Source organism: Seriola lalandi, unplaced genomic scaffold, assembly GCF_002814215.2.
Source record: "Seriola lalandi dorsalis isolate HSWRI2012SDOR001 ecotype SW California unplaced genomic scaffold, Sedor1 jcf7180002054470, whole genome shotgun sequence".
NCBI classification, from domain to species: domain Eukaryota; kingdom Metazoa; phylum Chordata; class Actinopteri; order Carangiformes; family Carangidae; genus Seriola; species Seriola lalandi.
In genome coordinates this window covers 1,648,567-1,667,820 of record NW_019525023.1, presented here as the reverse complement: position 1 = coordinate 1,667,820, position 19,254 = coordinate 1,648,567, and the positions used below count along the sequence as shown (strand labels likewise).

The window sequence follows — 19,254 nt, the reverse complement described above, 5'->3', positions numbered from 1 at the left end:
TTTTTTTTTTTTTTTTTTTTTTTTTTTTTTTTTTTTTTTTTTTTTTTTTTTTTTTTTTTTTTTTTTTTTTTTTTTTTTTTTTTTTTTTTTTTTTTTTTTTTTTTTTAAATCACCCATCCTATCTGTGATTTTTTTTTTTCACCTCTTTCCTTGTGTCCTCTGGTCCTGCTCTGTCCTCCCTTCCAGGCGAAAGACTCTGATTTGGCCCTGCTGGCCAACATTCCCCTGGCTCTGCTTGACTCCTCTCTATGCTGGTGGATATCCTTTTGTGCACCCACAACCTTTCCCTGTGTGGTTCCCCTCTGCTCGTCCTCTCCTTTACATTAGCCCAAATTAGACCAAGATAGTTTGATCTGCAGCTGTCTCACTCCTTTCCCAGATAATTAGCAGTGAAAGACCACCTCAAGTACAAGTTTGCAGAATGATGTACTGCATCTCTGAAGAAACACGTTAATCATACATCTTCTACTGAAATTTGTAACAACTATTTTTTTCTGTTGGGTGATTGAACTGCTCTTGAAATTCCCCATAATCACTGTTTATTTTCTTGCACAATCAATGACATTTTCGTTGCCATTAGTGGACTGTCTTGGCCTGAGTGGGCAACAGTGACTGATTTGCATGTCCGACCACCACCTTTTACAGGTGGTTCTGTTTAAAGATTACATAGATAATGGTGCTGCTTGGGTGGATGGATGAAATGCTCTATTATTATAAATGTCATTTACATTTTAATACTCTACATTTTCTGAAACAACAATTGGGAAATTGTTACTATGAATTAGCCAATAAAATCAAATAAAAAAATACATGCAAGATCAAAACATATACATATATTTAATTTGTCCGCCTATTTAGGAACACCTAGATACTGTAGTCTGGATAGCATAATATTTATGTCGTTAATATCTGGTTCCACCTCATTGTGGAGACTGTTACAAAGCTGAGTCACCAGAGGGCCACATTTTACAGGATTGGTTATTTCAACCACATCCACAACCACATAAAACAGGCAGATGTACCTAAAAATTTTGATGTATAAATGTGTATGAGTGGAAAGAAATAATATAAAGCACGGATCTAAAGTATATATTCACACGTAGATGTCATATGATGTCTGTGTAATGTCTGCCACATGTTTACCTTGACTGCCACTAACATCTTTGTCAGTCTGGCACAAACCATCAAGACTCTGAAGCTGAGGAGAAACCCTGTCAAGTTGTCTCTCTACAGGCACTTTACAAACACACTCATATTTGCTGTGATTGGTAAGTGGTGCGATTATAATGGAATGTACTACACTCTCTGCTAGAGCTTAGAATTTCTAGTTATTTTATTTTCATCCATATAAAACCTGTAAGAACACACAAACACAGTTGACCATCTCCAGAGTTGTATCTCAAACTGTGTATCTCACTTTGTCCTTTTCTTCCCTCAGCTTCTATCATTTTCATGGGTTGGACAGCAAAGAAATTTCGGCTAGCAGATTGCCAGTCTGTGAGTATGGTTTGGCATGTTCATCATAAAAAGAAAAAAATATATAATTTTAGGTTTGTGTTTTGTTGATAATAGAACCTGTTTTTGAGTAAAGGATTGGATTGAGCTGTGGGTGGAAGACGCTTTCTGGAGGTTCTTGTTCTCCATCATTCTGCTCGTCATAATGTTTTTGTGGAGACCGTCTGCAAACAACCAAAGGCAAGAAGTACATTAGGGCTGTTAAGTTCAACCGCGTAAACTGAATTGGGAACTTTCATCTTTTGCTACCTGGTAATTTATTATTAATCACTTAATTCAATGTCCACAGGTATGCTTTCACACCTCTGATCGATGACTCTGACGATGAGGAGATCGAGGAGTTCATCGCCGCTTCAAACATTGGTACGGTAACATCATAGAAGTGTTACTTTCACTCAGTGTCTTAAAGTCTTACTATATTTATTTCTCTTTTTCTTTCCTGTGTTTTTATTCAATTTGAAATGTATTTATTAAATGTATTTTAATTTTTAATTCACAGCTGATGGCATTAAGTTGAGAGCAACTAAAAATGAGACAAATGGCATAGTGAAGACTGCAGAAACAAACCCAGTAAGTAACACAACTTCACACTTGATGTGTAATAGTTCTGTGCCGATGAGTTTAATTTGATGTGGTGTTTTAAAAACTGTTAGCATTTATGATGAGAGGATCTGTCCAAGTTGAAGAAAAACTGTTCAAGAGTCCCGTGTTTCAGCAGATGGCAGTATTTACTTTTTTCATCCTCCGTTTCTACTTGTCCAGGATGAAGACTTGAAGTGGGTGGAGGATAACATTCCTAGCTCTCTTACTGATGTGTAAGCATCATATCATGGTTATCTTTATTAATTCAGCATGGTGTTTTCACAAGGCATGTGTGATTCTAACAGTCTGTCTTTGGTCCTGTTTGTCACTGCAGAGCTCTACCAGTCCTGCTCGACTCAGATGAGGTACAGTATTTTTTTAATGTACAAAACGTGATTCACACGCAACATCTTACTTCTTTAACTAGAGAAAGTTAGTCTAGATATGTGGAGGTGAGTAACATTGTTCAATAACAGCAAGACAGGAAGCCTTGCTTGATGGTGTTTGGGATTAATCTGACATTGCTGTATTAGTGGCAATATGGAGACTGACCTCAGGACGTAGGGTCACAACCCATGGGGAATTTTGTAAATATCTTGAGTTTTTTCCTTTCATACTATCTCTACACTGCAAAACAAGAAAAAAAAAGTTTTTTCTTTATTTCTGTATATCAGCTGGTGAGCATGCCAAGTCTTTTGGCATTGCATCATGTATGTAGCCATAAAATGCATTTAAGACAACTTTTACAAGATTATCCCTTTAAAGTAAGTCTGTTAAAGTCAGCCAGAGACAGCGCTTTCAGTCGACTTGCAAGCTGTAGTGATAAAATCACTGCCTGCTTTGATCATCTCTTTGTGAAATGAATGACCAGTTGTTTGCGAGAATGAAAAGTTTGACCAGGCATATATAAGGGGGGACAGGGCTGTGCATCGTTGTATCGCGTCCTCCAAAGTCTAAATAGTAACAGGATTTCTGTCTGAGAGTGAAAACTTGATAGCCTGTGCAAAAATATAAAATGTATAGCTTATATTTGCATATTATTTCCCAGGAAATCATGACAACGAAGTATGAGATGTCCAAGCTAGAGTGAGGCAAAACACTTCTAGCCTTGAGCTGACATGGAGGGAGAACACAGCAGCTGTCCCCTGTCTCTGCAGCTGGGTTTCCTCCAGGATTTCCAGTCGGGTGGTGGTGGAGTGCCATTAAGTTTTTCAGGGGATCCTTCTCAATGGCTGCTGCTTCGCAGGGTGGTGCAGGTCACAATTTAGGAGGACCTCTGCTCATTTCCTCAACTTCTCAAGAACACAGAACTCTGCCAGAGTAAGACTGTCTTTTCACCGACCAACTGGTTCACCTTTTCCCTGATATGATCAGTTTTGAGCCTTTCTTTCCAAAGAGAATGTTTCATTTTATATTAAGTGCTGTATTTATTTCTGTTATGTCGATGTGAATTTATTTTATCAGAGAATTAGGAACAGTGGGCCTCATGCATGAACATACTTTCAAATATACATTATGTGTCTTTTTGAGGGTATTGGTTGTACTAAAATTAGATGCTTATTTATGGTGGAGAAAAATCATTAAAAGGCTTTTTTTTTCTCGGTTAATGTCAAGCAAGTGAGTAAGAATGATTTATCTAAGCTATTTTTCAGCCAGAAGAGAAACAGAGAGTTTGACTTCCGTGTGTTTGATTAATTTCAAGCAGGATCTTTTTTTATATATATAAATATATAATTGTCAAGTTTGCAAAAGTTAAGGTATTCACTAAAAGTTCTGTATTTTTCATGTGACCATGCACACTTTTTTGTTGTTGCCAGCATTTGAAATCGGAGAAAAATTCAAATATTGTAACTTTGAATAGGATTTGCTCATATGCACTTTGAAGATCAAAGCTGTGCCTACATGTAGTTTTTGTATGAGGCCTAATCTGTTCAGGAAACTGAGAGTAACATGTATAAAAGTGTTGTTCATGTCTCGGATTGAAACTACCCAGCATCCTCATTATTGATGTGTGAGTGATGGTGAGAGGAATGGTGCGTCAACAAGTGATATGTGTAATTTGAAGTGTTACTGGGTTCAGTAGTGTAGAGCTGGGGGTCGCAGTCGTGTTTTAAATCTACTGTATGTGTGTGGGTGGCCCAGAGTTTGTGTCCTCTGAAATAAGGAGCAATATACTGTATGTATGTTGATATGGAGTTGGAAATTGTCATTATTTATTTGTGTTTCAAGTGTACTTATAAGTTGTTAAAGTGTGTGTTCACCCACGTTTACTCTATAAGTGTGTTTACATGTGTGCTTCCATTTTTTTAATGACTTGGATCCTGAACAATCTCTCGATGTATTAGGCAAAATGGCAAAACTGCAGCTTGCGTCGTGTTTCTTTGCAGTGTTTGTGTTGGTTTCACAGACACCTTAGTAACGTTCATCTTTCAGAGAAGTCTTAATATGTTTATTTTTTATGTGCATTTCTGAAAATGGATGGCATGGTGTTTTTGTCGGTGTAGTTTTGGAGTCAAAACACTGTCGTCATCATCTCGTTTGTTCTCTTGAGTAAATGTAACAGCGGGACTTGTATTCTTGTCTGTCTAAGCCATCCCATAATATGACGCACTAGATAAGTTATGTGGTTAGCACAAGCACAAGCTGATCATCTGAATGGGTTTATAACGTCACTGTTCTGTTTTTTGTTTTGTTTTTTTTGGTTGGAAACATGGAATAATTGTGCTTATGATGGCAAGCTGTCCTTCTGTTATATAAAACTGCAGACACCTGCAGTGGACCTTGATTATTTGTACAGATGGGTCGTGGCTCATTCCTTGTTATTTCATAATTCCACAGGTGCAGAGGTGTCTGGATAATATGACTTGACTGTTTTTTTGTTTTTTTTTAACGAGTGTCATGAGGAACTGGGCTTAAACTTTTCATACCAGCTGTTTTCTTTCTCTCTTCCTTCTCAGGAAGTGTGTACACTCAGATTAAATATGAAAACAACACAGGAGAATGTTTGTTTCCTGATCTATGATTTTCAGTGTTAATTTGGCAATAAAAACACATATTTTACTACGGAGTTAAAAATCTGTTCTTAAAGCTGTCTCAAGAATATCAGATTCAAGAGGAAAACAGAAGAAACTGTGGCATGAATGGGCTATTGTGAGGGAAATTAGGGTGAATGATAACATGATAATGAAATGCAGAGGCTGAGAGGAACATTTGAATGAAGCTCAGTTGCTGTAAATATAAACACTGATTTTTTTTTTTCCTCAAGCCATTGGCTCCTTATACCCTTGTGACTAAGAAGACTGAAACAACATACACTGCACAAACAAACCAACCTATTTGTCATGACAACATTACATGTTTTGTGAAGGCCATACTGGTTTAACCTTTAAATTAACTTTAAACCAGGTACTCAAACACCGGTTTCAGAGTTTGTACCCTTCTCCATTTAAGAAGACAGACTTTGAAATGAGCTGTTCCTCCTGCTACAGTAATGGTTTAAAAGCTCAAACAATAAGAGCCCATACACTGACTTCACAAATAAAACCAACACAATCTCTTTGTGGAGACAAACAGTAAAACATACTTCTTGATAAAAGCTGTGGGGGACCTGGCTCAGAGAGGCTTCCTCTTTGACAGTTTTACATCTGAGCAACCTGCAACACTAATTTATTAGTTTTTCACAACTGTTTCCTGGTCTTCTAAAGAGACTTCATCAAATAGTATGTTATTGGCATCAAACATAAATATGTCATTATTATGGCCTGTAATGGGAGATCATAGGCCACTTCAAAGTCAGAGACCAAAGCAAAGGGACCTTCATTCTGCTTTTCTATTACTCTCACATATTTCTGGACTTCCTTCAAACATTTATCCCACATGAAAGATGATCCACAGACGACCTCTCCCCTCTCCAGCATAAGAAAAGTAGAACAAAATTCCTCCACACTGCCTTCGATTCAGGGCTAATCCACCAGCAACACACATGTCTCTTTTCTGTTCAGATGGAGATCCATAGATAAAAAATATTTCTGTAGTTTCACTTGACTATGATTTATGCTTTCGTGCTTGCGGGGGCAAAGTTAAAAGATGTTTTAGGAAACTGTACGGTTTCCTAAAACTAAAACATTTTTACTGCCTATGGAATTTCAAGAATTCTTGATGTGGAGATTGTTTGCTCCTTTTTGTGGAAAGGTGCATGTGTTTTTTGTGGGTGGCATGTGACCAGGAGCTTTAAAGTCCAGCTACACAGGGAGGACAAACACGCACCGTAGCCCTACAGCTAAATACCAGACTTTTGCTGTATTTGTGCCCATTTCAACCAGCAGTTCAGCACTGACAGTTAACAAGGCACAGGAAACTTTACACTGGTAAAGGGGAGCGGTGGTTCAAGAACAAATATTAAGCTTCATCATACTGTTATTTACTGCACTGTGTGTACCGACTGAATGTGTGTTTCTCGTATTCCGTCCATCCCCAGTGGATGGTGCACTAAAGTCACAGTGAGCACAGAGAGGAAGACCAGAGAGAGTCTAGTTATCGTGTTTCTATGACTCCGACATAAAACGCGTGTAAACCACACTACACTGGCTTTGCCTCAAGGCCCTCACTGTATATTTTTATCATTACTCTCCAGCAAATGGCTTGTGTTATGTAGCTCAGCGCTCTCCAATTGTCTCTGGCAATATCCTTCTGCCTGAGAATGGATGAAACATGTGAACATCAAACAGCCTGAGCACAAGCCTGAAACAAAGGATGCAATGTGAGTGCTTCTGGTCTGGTTACTGAAGGAAATTAGGCCCGCCATTAAGGCATGTTGTCATTTTCAAAGCAATGTGTGCCGTCAGGGCATGTGTTTTGATTCTCACCATCCACTCCCTCCTGAAAGCATCCAGCTCTTCTGGCCCCTTTTATTGCAATGTAAACCCCTGGATGGAGACGGGAGAGGAGTGAAGGAAGTTAAGAGAACACATGTGGTGAACATTAGTCTCTTCTTTCTGTAACACATAGACACACTGAGATATGTTTTCGAATAGTTCCTTGTATTCAAGTCAAGTAGAAATACTGTGAAACTCCTTTTGTTTCCAAGACATGTGGGAAATGCTGCTTTGACTTGTATTGCCTGTGAACTTGGTAATATTATAAAGCACACATTCTTCCTCTCTAACCTTTTAGCCATTCATTCAGGGAACCTTTTATAGCAATCCAGCATTCATTTATCAACTGTGTTGGTTTGCCTTTCGCTCATTAAAATTCACTCTTAATGGATGTAGAATGAGAACAAGCAACGCCACAGGAACATTTACAGGAACACACTGTTCAGTATCAAGTGAGGTAGTCCTAACAAATACTGAAATGTTGGACTGACTTTATTTCAGTTATGCAGAGACAATTAAAATTCCAGATAAATTATGTAGTGCATTGGCAAGCTAGCCAAATCATCTATGATTTCGAGTATAATGAGACTATTTCTGGGTAACATACAGAATATGAGTAATAGAAGAAATATGCCCAGGTACAGAACTGCATCTACTGTTTTAAAAAAACTCCCTTAGTATAATGACTGGTGCCTTAAACAAAGCAAGCTAGTACAAAAAAAAACAAATATACAGTATATGATGGAAGATAAACATGTTGCGCACAGTATGTTACAATGTAAAAACCAGCAACAATATTTGCAATAAATTAGAGCCACAGGAGCACTAATGTCTTACAGGGATTTATCATCAATAAAGCAAGGGCAGTGCATCAGCCCCAGGGCCTGACCCTGAGCTGCTCAGACAAGATCTATGATGGACATAAAAATACATACGTAAAGCAACAGTAATGACAAAAATAGTTATCCATCCCTCCCCTTTGTTTAGCTAGTCTCCATGCATTCAGACGTACTCAGTCAAACATCATCAGTCATAGTTCATATTGACACTTAAAGAAGCATCTGTGATGTGTTTTGGCATATATTGTTATATATTGTTATATTCATAACTGTTAAAGTGAAAATACAACTTTTTTTATTATAACTTATCATTATGAAGTTGATGTTGATTGCACAATATAATAGCTACAGAATAATGACATCATCAGCATTTAGATTGTTTTCCTATATGCTTTGCTTTCTCTATTGCAATTTTGTCTGAGAATGAAATTTTGTGGAAAAATGAAGACTCGATTTACAGCAAGAAAGTGTGTCTGCCACTGCGTAACAAAAAAAGTAAGAGGATAGTGCTTTTGTTTTACCCAGTAGCTATTGGTAGCTTTCTTCGGGTAGTGGAAATGGAATGGAATGGACTGTGGAAGAACCAGAGCAATTGTGGAAACTCTACACAAGCCCCGTTGTAAGAGGAGGCAAAGGAGGCGATGAGGGAGAAAAGATGGAAACCAAGATAAAACAGGAGTGAACCTCAGATGGACATTCACTTAATTGAGAGATCCATGGTCAGACTGGGACAGAAATTCAGCCCTGGACTCATCCGCTGAGATTGGACAGAAGGCCGGTAAAGAGACTGACTGGGCCATTAAAAACTTTATGGATTTTTTTAAGGTCCACTGGCCCACCAGGATTTTTCCCAGTAGTCCTGATGGACAGTCCAACTATGGAAAGAACTGACATTGAGTTGGCCTTATTCCTACTGACTTCATTAATAACAACACCTGCCTACTTATCAATGCAACCGGGTGTTTTACTCTGCCTTAATCATAGGACTGAGATCAAATTGGAATTCTTACTTTTTTTGGACAGTAGCCAGGCTGATAGCTGAACAGTTGAAATGTTGTCTATGTTCATTGTGTTTAAATACTGTCACTCTCTCTCTCTTTTGGTAATTTGGCCACTGAACAAATGTTGGCCTGCGACTGCCTGCTCAGACAAATGAATTTCTGATTGGGGATGAAGAAACAGTATCAGTAAAATCAGTGCCCACTACGCACTCTTTCCTGTTCCTCTTCACCTTTCTGTTTCTCGTCTTCCTCCTTTCAAACCTTGCTCTCAGAAGTTGTAAGGTGAAACCATAACGTGAACCCTGGCCACATGCTTGGCCTGGAAGGTGCGGTCGCTGTACTCAGACATGTCCACATCAATGCTGATCTCCTGTGGTCCACGCAGCTGCTGGACCAGTATCAGCTCGCCAGTTTGTCTGTCTGAACGCTGCATGACAAAGATGCCTCGGGAGTTTCCACCCACAATGCCGAAGCGCAGGCTGTCTGGGCCGGTGCGCCCGGGGGCTGCTGCGGTCGCCATACGGAAGAGCGTGGCAGGAGTCTGCAGTTTGGAGGGCAGAGATAGGTAGTGGAAGGACACGGTCTTAGGAGCCAGGTGGCAGGAACGGCTGTCCATGGGGCAGGGGTTTCTCTCACACTGACTGCAAGACAGAAATGCAGCTATTTTAAGCCGGGGCCATTACAGGACAAAGTGGTAAATGGTTTCCATTCTCCATGTGTTTAACAGTTGTCATGGAGAAATGGTTACATAATTAATCTATCCCTGTGAGAGTGTTCAAAACGGTTTCTTTTTGACTAAAGAGAAGTGACACACATACACACAGCACATTTGAGGGTCAAGTTCCCTAAAGTATTAAATCATGACTGTCAATTTTTTTTTATTGTGGGCAGAACTTGTTGCAACAATAAGGAAGAGAGTAGACAACATTTCTGCCTGCATATAAACCCTGCAGGTCCCCATCTTACTTCTCATCTCACTAACACTAGGCTTGTCTAGCTCTCTGCATAATAATACATAATGTATAAGAATACATAATGTACCAATATATATACAAACTTACATATAATTCGATTTTGGGAGGTTTTTTATGCAACTGCCAATCATACTAGAACGGCAGAGAACTGTTTTTCCGAAGATATAATTTTGAATCGTTTTATTTGCTGAGATCTTCCTTCATCACACCATCATCTGCAATTTGTTTTAATTTCTTGCAGCTATGAGTAGTTATTTCCTTTAAGCACTGCTTTGTGGGACATACCACAAGGATTTAATATGCATACTGACACCTGTAAATATATTTCATTCAGTCACTCACTTTTTCATTGTTAATGAACTAAAAATTCAGAACCTGCTCCACATATGTAGTACAGAATTGGGACATAGCTACCGGCTTACTCGATTTCCTTCTTTCTTCCTTGTTGCAAGTTTTTTTTTCCTAAACATTTATCCATGCCCTTTGCTGGCAGTGGAGTAGTATTTCACCACATTGATGGTTCACTAGAAGCAGACAGAGCTTTGTTTCATACTTTTAAATAAGGCAGCTTGCTGATGACTGGCAAACAGCGAGATGGGAGCTATAATGTCTCCTAACCTTTACACAGACGTTCTAAGTGGTTTTAAAGAACAAAAAATGACGTAATTCAGTCAAGTTCTGCTGAGCATGCACGCTCTTTGTCAGGAAAGATTTGTATCACCATAATACACCAATAACCGCAACTCTTTTTTTTATTGTCATCATTTCTGTTAGTCATGGTCACACTGTATTGACTAAAGTAAGATCCGGGAACATGGAGGCATCACTACAATGATTGGGGGGAGCAGACAGGGTTTATCTAAAGCACTTTTCTTTGAGAGTAAAACTGAAAGTGAGTGCACCTAAAATGTCCCTCATTGCACTGTAATACCAGGAACACACAACTACAGCAGGTACAGCCAGTCAAAGTTGAACCAAGAGGTTGGTGGGGAAACTGTGATGGATGTTTATAACAGTTTTAGTTATGGTTTCAGTGGCCGCCTTCGATTCCTCCTCCAAAAAAAAGTTTGGTTAACTTGGCTGTTAGTGGTGTTGTTTCGTTGTTAGATCTCAGCAGTTGCCATGGTGACTTCAATATTATTTCTATGAAATGTTATACCAATGATGGTCAGAACTACCAAAAATAGGTCCACACTTGTATGAAAGTGGTTTAGCTGGAGAACCCGAGGCTGTAGCACCTTGTGCAAATGCACCTCTTCCATGACAGATCTTTCTCACCACCACGCCCATTAGTATCTCACAGTTGACTCTTATTTAGTATGCAGAGGGTCATTTGAAAGTTGATGACAATTTCCTGCTGAAACAGGGAAGATGTGGTCCTGGTTTATATTTTTCTGCATGTATTCACTGACAGAACAAATGATAAAGAAGACAAACAGGTCACCCTGTGCTGTATCCACTTACAAGGGAGACGTCTTGACGTAGCTGATGTTGCCATGAGAACGGGGACACTCGGGGTTTACACACTGAAAGCCTCCACCCGTGTTGATACAAGTTGTCCCTCGGCTACAGTTGTGCTGCTGGCTTAAACATTCGTCCACATCTGGAAGACAAAACAGCAGAGGCATGTAAGAATGAGAAGCGGGGAGAGAGAGACTTGCCAGACTGACTCCCTGCTTCCTGGTTACCACAGTCTGAGCAGGGGGTGCTGTGCTGTGATTGTTTATTTGGTTTTTCAGTTTAGTCTCCCACAAACGCCTCATGTCCTAAAGATCCCTTCTGCTGGGAAAGGGTGAGGTCATTCATTCCACTGGCAAGCACTGTAAGCTTCAGAGGTGCTAATGAAAGTGGTACCAAGGTTTGCAAAGACCAACAGACACCCCTGCAGAAACTAAAAACTCTGCTGCTAAAAGGCTTCTCGTTTTTCTAAATCACAGGTAGGCTATTCCTCTCCGGAGCTACATACTCAGCCAGATCTGCGGCCAGGATCCCTGTGAATGAGCCTTTGTCCTCTGTTGCTTCTTGTCACTCACCCTCACAGCTCCGCCCATCTGGGAGCAACTTGTAGCCGGTGGGGCAAGAGCAGTGGTACGATCCGGGTACATTCACACACTCGTGGACACACAGCTTCCCTCCTTGGTCCAGCCGGTACACTTCACACTCATTTACATCTGTCAAAAAACAGAAAAAGAAATGCATGTACATTACATGTGCGTCTTAACCATGCATCACATGACCAGGCCAAGGCATTGTGCAGAAAGAAGTGACTTGGAGGGAGGAGGTGTTTGGGATATAGGTAATCATACACGTCAATCAGTTTACAACAGGAACCAAGGTATGTTGTCGTCGTCAGTGTTAAGTCCCTCAGTTTTGCACTTTGCACTTTCTTGGACATAAACACATTTGGAGCAACTGCATGAAAACTCTCATTGCAAAATGTTACTCAACCAATTACATCTTAAAAACAACTGAACTGTGACCTAAGTGAATGCTAATCAGCTTGTGACCTCTCGAGAGGATTATTTTGTTTGTCACAGACTGGTTCTACAGATTACACCCATTTGAAACCATATTAATCTCTGGAGGAGTAAAAGATTCAGGTATTCAAGGATCTAACATCTGCTGTTTGCCCTGCGGCGATGTCGTTGAGCAGGGCGGCCAGCTTGAGGGGAACTGCTCTGTAGCTGACCCTGCCTCCCCGTGAGGAGGTGCAGCAAAAGGGGAGAACGTCCCTACAGGGATCAGTTAAGTAACACCTTATTACAGCTCACCCTGACAAATACTGTTGTCAGAGGTGCCACTCATGTGAAAGCCTGCATCACAGCTGCAGTGTTGGGCTCGGTTCACTTGGGCACAGCGAGGTCTCCGGCTGAACGCTGGATCGTTCATAACACTCCACTCAGGTGGTGCTGCATTAGGGGAAGAAAATATGAAAGAATGAAAGTTAAAGCTACTATTCGACCCAGAGCGGAACACATTGTACACACACACACACACACTCACAGTGGTAGATCTCAGTTTGAGTCTGAGGCATTGAGTTTTGTGGTACTGACCTGTCTGGGTATGGTGCTGACAGTGAGAACCACTCCAGTTCTGGGGGCAGGTGCATTTGTACTGGTTAACACCTTCCACACAGGTACCTCCATTTTGGCAGGGATTACTTGCACACTCGCTTATATCTGAGAGAGATATTTGGAGAGAATAATCTTAACTTGTCAAGAAACTTGCAGCTTTCTTCAGCGATCTCCAGTAATTTTTAATCTGAACCCCATGTACTCATTTTATCACCATACTGACACATATATTTTAGCCAGTCACATTAGAGCTACTTCCTTCTGAAAAACATATTTGTGAGATGAAAATGAAAAAAACCTGGCTGAAGAAATGTCTGCAGTTCTATTTATCAAACAACATAATGAAAAAAGATCTGTTTGAAACACTTTTCAAAGAATGTGAAAAAAGGAGAACTACAGGAGAATTTTCTACAGGTTTAACTGAAAAGCAAAAGACTGAGTGTGTAAAAAAAATACAGAAGAAACAAATGAAAGAGCCTCTGTAAGTCTTTCCTGTCTACCATTCATCCATAGAGCGGGAATGAGAGTCCACCCAATTTGATAACTGATACTTCAGAATGAGAAACTGGTACTGTAATTATGGACACAGTATGTCAACTGCAAGTCAGCGATGCCCTTTTATTTATTCCATTTGCGGAAAAGCAGCAGTTCTATTCATGAAATCTAATGACTATCATTATTAAAGTGTAATTCAAGAAAATCCATCTGCATCTTCAAAGTTAAAAATCGAAGTCGTTGCTGTTAGTCTATATGGACTTGTGCTATATTTTACTCATAACTTTCTAGCTTTGTAAAACATATAAGACAAAAATAATAAAATCCTTTGTTTTTTTTAAGACTCAAAGGCTTTTCCTTTCAGCAAAACAAACAGGTGTGAAGTAGGTTGCTGTCAACACCTTCTCAAAAAGTTCCCATAAATATTTCTCAGGTTTACAGCAGTTCTACTTGTTTTCATGAAAACTTCATATATACTTCTTTACAAGCTTTTTATGGTCTCCACTTTAAGATGAGCAAATTAGTATTGCTGTAAATGCCTTTGACTGTGAGTAAGAGCACAGCAGTGTTGGAAATGTTGTGATACTTGTAGCTACTGAATACATACTGTATGTATGGTGTAAAGTGTAAATCCATTCAATCACTCACTAATGTTAAGTGTGTTGACTTAAAAATAAATAAAACATAATAATAAATAAAAAAGAGGCCGTAAATATGATAGGTATATGTATAAAATAAACTCTCACTGAATAAAGAAATACTACAAACTGCAAAGCGTTGACGACAACAGAAGGTAAGACGAGCCTGATGGGTGACCTCCTGGCAGCTCTAAAGCAAGTTCTGTCTGTGAAAATTAGGAAACCAGTGGATAAATAGTACATCATGCCTCATGATCTTTGCTTCTGTAACCAGCTCTAAGAGTTGTGCAGATGGCCTCTGCTGCTCTTTCAGCTCCAGCGCTGAAGCCATAGTAGGCTGGATGACAACCAATCCCTTTAATGTTTATTTGGCTTGCCCCAGGGGCCACCGCTGGGCTATAACATGAAAAGACCCACTTCAATCTGCTAAATATTTTTAAACCTTTTTTTAACTTTAAAGTTTTCAGACTGTGTCAATGCTGCTTTTTAAGCATGACTAAATTTAGACCTCTTGTGCTGGGCTGAAAAACAACACGAACAGGGATAATACTGTGTAGAGTCGAGCCTTCTCGTGTTGGTTTAACCATGAATGTCAATAAACGTATGCACATGTTTGACTGAGTGTGCCACTTGGAATTTTTGGAAGAGTGCCATCAGCAGAGGCTGAAGAGGCTATCAATTGCATGCTTAGCATACTTCTGTGCTATCAGACCATGGTGTGGGTATAATGTCTGGACCTAACCCCGTCCAGTGGGACTGCTGTCAAAGAACTGGAGAAACATGAGCAAGAGAGGAGGGGGGACGGGGGGGCGGACAGTAGTCCAACCACTGCTGTTCATGAGGAGTAGAAACCTGGAGGGGAAGGCACCCCACAGTGGAATGCAGTACAGGTGTTTTTCTGTGTTCGGAGACATTTAATGCCATTTTAACGAGGGCTTCATTCAGTATGCTGAGGAGCTCCAGCCCTTCCAAAGAATGGCTCTTTTCTCTGCATGTTATCTGTGTGGATGTGTGTGAGGAGATCAGTTTGGCTTCTGGGCTGCTGTCCCTTTCAGCCTGGCTTTAAGACACTGCTGAGCCAAGTTCGCCCCAAATGGGTGTGGGGATTTTTGCTCAGCAGTGAATAAAGCACAGACATAGCAGCCCTGGCACAAAACATTCCACCAAATCATAAATACATTACAATAGGTGGTAGTGGATGTGTGTTTGTATGTGGAGAAAATATTGGGGGTGAGAAGCTCCTAATCCTGTGATGAAAACATACTGTAGCTGAAATGAAATTTCACCTTGTCTCACACATGGTCAGAAATGAGGATTTGAGGCACGTTAACTATAAACTGTAAACTCCCAGTGAGACTCACCTTTACAGATGGCACTGATGCCAGTCCAGGTGCCATTGTCCCGGCAAACACGTGTGGCAGAACCGACAAGATGGTAGCCCTGGGAACAAGTGAAATGGACCTCATGTCCAACAAAATACTTTGAGCCAAACTTGGTTCCATGAGCTGGGGCTTCCAGGGAGGGGCAGGTGGTGGGAGCTGTGGGAGAGACACAGACAGCACGAGAGGAAGGCTGGTCAGATGTGGAGTAAGCCTCCTGACATCCTCTGGCATTCTCTGCCTTGGGATATACACGTGTCACTGGGCAGTGGAGAGCCTTCATGGGAAAGAATGGTTCAAATGCCTCATTTACAGTCAATCAGCAGAGGACCGGCCATTCCACTGAGTCAGAATCACATCAGCAGCCAAATGCTATACCATGTTGCATGTTCTGGAACGCTAAGTGCTTGTATAATATATAATGTAATTACATTACATAACATTGTGAATGGATTACATTTTTGACTTTTATGAGACGTTTGTGCTTCCTCCAACTTGGAAGATTGTGAGAAAATGTTTCCTACCCTTTCAACCTCAAGTGAAAACAGTACATTTCAGATAAGTCTCACATTGCCAGACCTCAATCATGTCCAGCTCATGTTTGTAGTACAACAGCCAATTCTGTCTCATTGTGCCTTTTTCTGACCAATTTTTGTGTCAGATGTTTTGCAGCCTTGTGGATGGGGTGAGGCTACACAAGAGAACAGTGTGTGCAATATGTATGAACATCACTTGAAAAAAGGGAAAGAATACATCAATATAACAATAACTACATCCAAATACTATTGGAATTGATCCTGATATAAGCACTTAAAGCAGGTGGTGCATTAATTCAACTCATTTTATTGACCCTTTATTGCTGCAAATGTAAAATATCAGCTTCTTCCTGTCTTGCCAAGTACTCTCCACAGAGTTATGGACTGCACTCGTCCATCACTAACAAATTGGCCTGACTGTCTGCTGCCAAACAACACAATTCCACAAATCCACTTCCCCAGTCAAGTACCCAGCTCTGTAACTGAGATGGCCTCGTGCCGTTGGATGAATCTGTAATCCCTTAACACAAGATCTTTATTGTCACTTGTTGACACAAAAAAAATTGTTGAAGCTTCAAACAATTGAGTGTTCCTAGAATATTGTAAATTTAATACTTGGAATTTTTTATTGTCTTCAACTTCTTTCTTTAATGTCTTTCACTGAATTACTGACCAAAAACTTCAGTATGTGTATGAAACATTATATAGCATGGACTGCAAATTAAATGACTAGTCATTTGGTGAAAACAAATGGTAAAAAGAAAATAAATGCATAAAATAATCCAAAATACAGATTAAATGATGCCCTACTTATAGTTTTACATCTAACTTTACTGTGTGGAGCAAATCTAGATATTGATTCTGTATGTTGATTTATGTAGAAATATTTCTACTTACAATATCTATGCCAAATGGTCAAATAAATAGATTATGGTAGAATATATAGAGTATATGAAAAAAAACATGCTTCTTTGACATCCTTTAAACAAACAATAGTTTCTAACTTCTATAAATAATATTCATTTATTTACCTGAGTAATTAGATTCATCTTTATTATTGTTTTTTACCAAATCCCATGACTCAGTTTATTGTAAAATGATCAATCAACAGGCAAGAAAGGATAATAATAAAATCAATTTATGCATACATGATGTAGGAAATATCATGGTGACATTATGTACATCCCTGCATATCTCGCAGTGAAAACACCTGTGCTTTTCCCACTATCATTAGTAAAGATGACAAATACAAATGAGTTTGACAACTGTTGTTATCGGTTTATTGCTCACCAGCTGACTGGTCTGCTTGAGGTAACTTGGAGACAGAGTTCTGAAGCGCTGCCAGCTTTGACTTCATGATCCTGAGACCCTCGGTAAATCGCATCTCCTGGCCTTTCAGAAACTTCTCCATTTGACGGAGCACCCCAACCACCTGGTGCTTATCCATGCACGTCTGTGAAAAAAGCGTGAGCAGTATGAGCAGAATTGAAAGCTGTAAAAGAGTCCCAGTGAAATCTTTCTAAATGCAATGACTTTCCAACAAGAAAAAACAAGCACCGTAATAAATGTTCTCTCAGTTAAATGGTCATAAAATGTAAAACATGAGTGATGAATAAACATTAATTTGCAGCTGTGGAGCATGATGTCATTGAAACTAAATCCATCTTATTCGTAGGCACATGGTCGTTAAGGTTTTCATTGAGTTTTCATTGATATTAAAATACATTATGTAACACTGACAGAGCATATTAGTGACAGGTTTTTTTATTTTGCTTGCATGATACAGTAACTCATCATGATTTCTTTTACTTAAAACGATTTCAGCTTTCCACTGTTTTCCATTAAACCTCATTGCTCTCAAGTTGAGATATTCAAGGCCTACCATCTCTCTTCTTCTCTCCCTCACCCCTTTTCCACTTACTACCACAACTCCAGTGGCAGACACAGCTGGACAAAAGCTGTCTGGCAGATGTCAGTGGGACCTAAGTCCAAAATGCTGTTCCTCTGTATATTTTGCATGGTGGTAGGAAGGCATATGCTCATTGGATAATCCTGAATGGGCAGACTGAAAACAGCATGGGTGCCACTAGCAGTTACTTGAGGGAGAAAGCTTGTCAAACCATTACAAAGTTCCTCAGAGAAAGTGCCTCTAATCCTTTCAGGAGGGTTTATTAATCACATGCTCATTGGAACAATTTCTCTGTGCGGCATGCTTTAAATTCCTGCGCTGGCATTTTTAGGGCTTTGTACTACAACAACTAATTTCAATACATTAAAATTCACATTGTGCACTTAGTTTGGACCTGTGCATTAGTTAGATAGTTCTCTGCTCCTTTTACCTGCCCCAGGCAAAGGGGAAATGCCACCAGCTGACAAGACATGAGAGGATTCAAATCCAGATGCTACAATGAATTTTCTTTTTTTTGAAATTCAGAAAGTATGAAGTCATTTCTCCAGTGGAAATTGCAGACTGTGATCACAAAACCCTGCAAAACTTAAAATGCCACATAATGGATTGAAGCCAGTATTAAAAAACAATATTATTACTTGTTGGGAGTTAAAATGCAAGATTAGGATATTATGAATTACTTATCATCAAATAGACCTGTATGCACATGTCCAGAATAAGATTTGATATAGTCACACACTTTATTGACTCAGTTTTCCAGGCGGCAGATCTTATTGGACAAGTGAGTTGTTTACATGAACTAGTGTAAAGTAAATTACTCTTACCTGGACTGCAGCATGGCCACTCTGGATAGCTGTCAAACACAGCAAAAGCAAACACCTGCGTCGAAAAGACAGTGCCATCCTTTAATATCCCGTAATAATACTTTCCCCTGTTGATGTTCTTCAAGATTTAGCTTCTTGTTTTTTTTGTTTGTTTTGTTTTTTCGGTGATTCGATTAACCCCCCCCACAAAACAGTTATCGCTTGTAAAACTAGGTTAAAGAGTTAAATAGTTTGGATGATGCTCATCAGGTGTCTGAGACAGAGATGCGCTCCTGTCTCTGGAGCTGTGCTCTTGGACAGTTCAGCCTCTGAGCTCTGCGCGCCACCTAAATTTCCTGCAGCAAGAATCCCTCCCACCGAGATACTCCCAAACACTTACAAGTTTTTCTTTTTACATCTATCTCTGTGTCTGCTGACAAGGAAAGTTTTTCACAGTATAAAGTCATCGATATCCGGCAAATTGCAAAAGTATAGTAGGACATATATGTTTGTTTACAGAGCCATTAAAGGTAAAAACAATTGTTTTCCTTACAAATTGAATGACTGGATTTCTTCAAAATAAAACTACATCCCTCAAAATATTGTTAAGTTCATTCCGGAACAGGTCGATGACT

General features: G+C 39.7%; 2 protein-coding genes across 3 annotated transcripts in view; one reads left to right on the top strand and one right to left on the bottom strand.

Annotated features, from left to right (window-relative positions):
- The window catches only part of tmem87b (transmembrane protein 87B), a 9,306-nt gene extending 4,149 nt beyond the window's left edge, over positions 1 to 5,157 (top strand). Inside the window, exons 11-19 of one of the 2 annotated variants that reach the window (XM_087175451.1) lie at positions 187 to 260; positions 1,162 to 1,268; positions 1,439 to 1,497; positions 1,592 to 1,695; positions 1,805 to 1,878; positions 2,015 to 2,085; positions 2,278 to 2,330; positions 2,432 to 2,462; positions 3,146 to 5,157. In XM_087175451.1, the coding sequence (XP_087031577.1) occupies positions 187 to 260; positions 1,162 to 1,268; positions 1,439 to 1,497; positions 1,592 to 1,695; positions 1,805 to 1,878; positions 2,015 to 2,085; positions 2,278 to 2,330; positions 2,432 to 2,462; positions 3,146 to 3,187 (615 nt within the window). In that variant the 3' untranslated portion in view covers positions 3,188 to 5,157. The remainder of the gene's footprint in view (positions 1 to 186; positions 261 to 1,161; positions 1,269 to 1,438; positions 1,498 to 1,591; positions 1,696 to 1,804; positions 1,879 to 2,014; positions 2,086 to 2,277; positions 2,331 to 2,431; positions 2,463 to 3,145) is intronic. The other variant, XM_087175452.1, reaches the window with a different exon arrangement.
- Positions 5,158 to 7,445: 2,288 nt separating this feature from the next.
- fbln7 (fibulin 7) lies at positions 7,446 to 18,968 on the bottom strand. Its single transcript, XM_023411769.2, has 8 exons — positions 18,641 to 18,968; positions 17,198 to 17,360; positions 15,354 to 15,530; positions 12,839 to 12,964; positions 12,557 to 12,694; positions 11,819 to 11,956; positions 11,250 to 11,388; positions 7,446 to 9,452 (listed from the first exon to the last, which is right to left on the bottom strand). The coding sequence occupies exons 1-8, from the start codon at positions 18,716 to 18,718 to the stop codon at positions 9,080 to 9,082; spliced, it is 1,332 nt and encodes a 443-aa protein (XP_023267537.1). The 5' UTR covers positions 18,719 to 18,968; the 3' UTR covers positions 7,446 to 9,079.
- Between the last annotated feature and the right edge of the window lie 286 nt (positions 18,969 to 19,254).

Coding starts and splice junctions, on each gene's coding strand:
- fbln7 (XM_023411769.2), bottom strand. CDS start 18,718: ATGGCACTGTCTTTTCGACGCAGGTGTTTGCTTTTGCTGTGTTTGACA. Junction 17,361..18,640: donor GTGGCCATGCTGCAGTCCAG/GTAAGAGTAATT, acceptor CTTTTTTCACAG/ACGTGCATGGATAAGCACCA. Junction 9,453..11,249: donor TACGTCAAGACGTCTCCCTT/GTAAGTGGATAC, acceptor TCTGTCTTGCAG/TCAGTGTGAGAGAAACCCCT.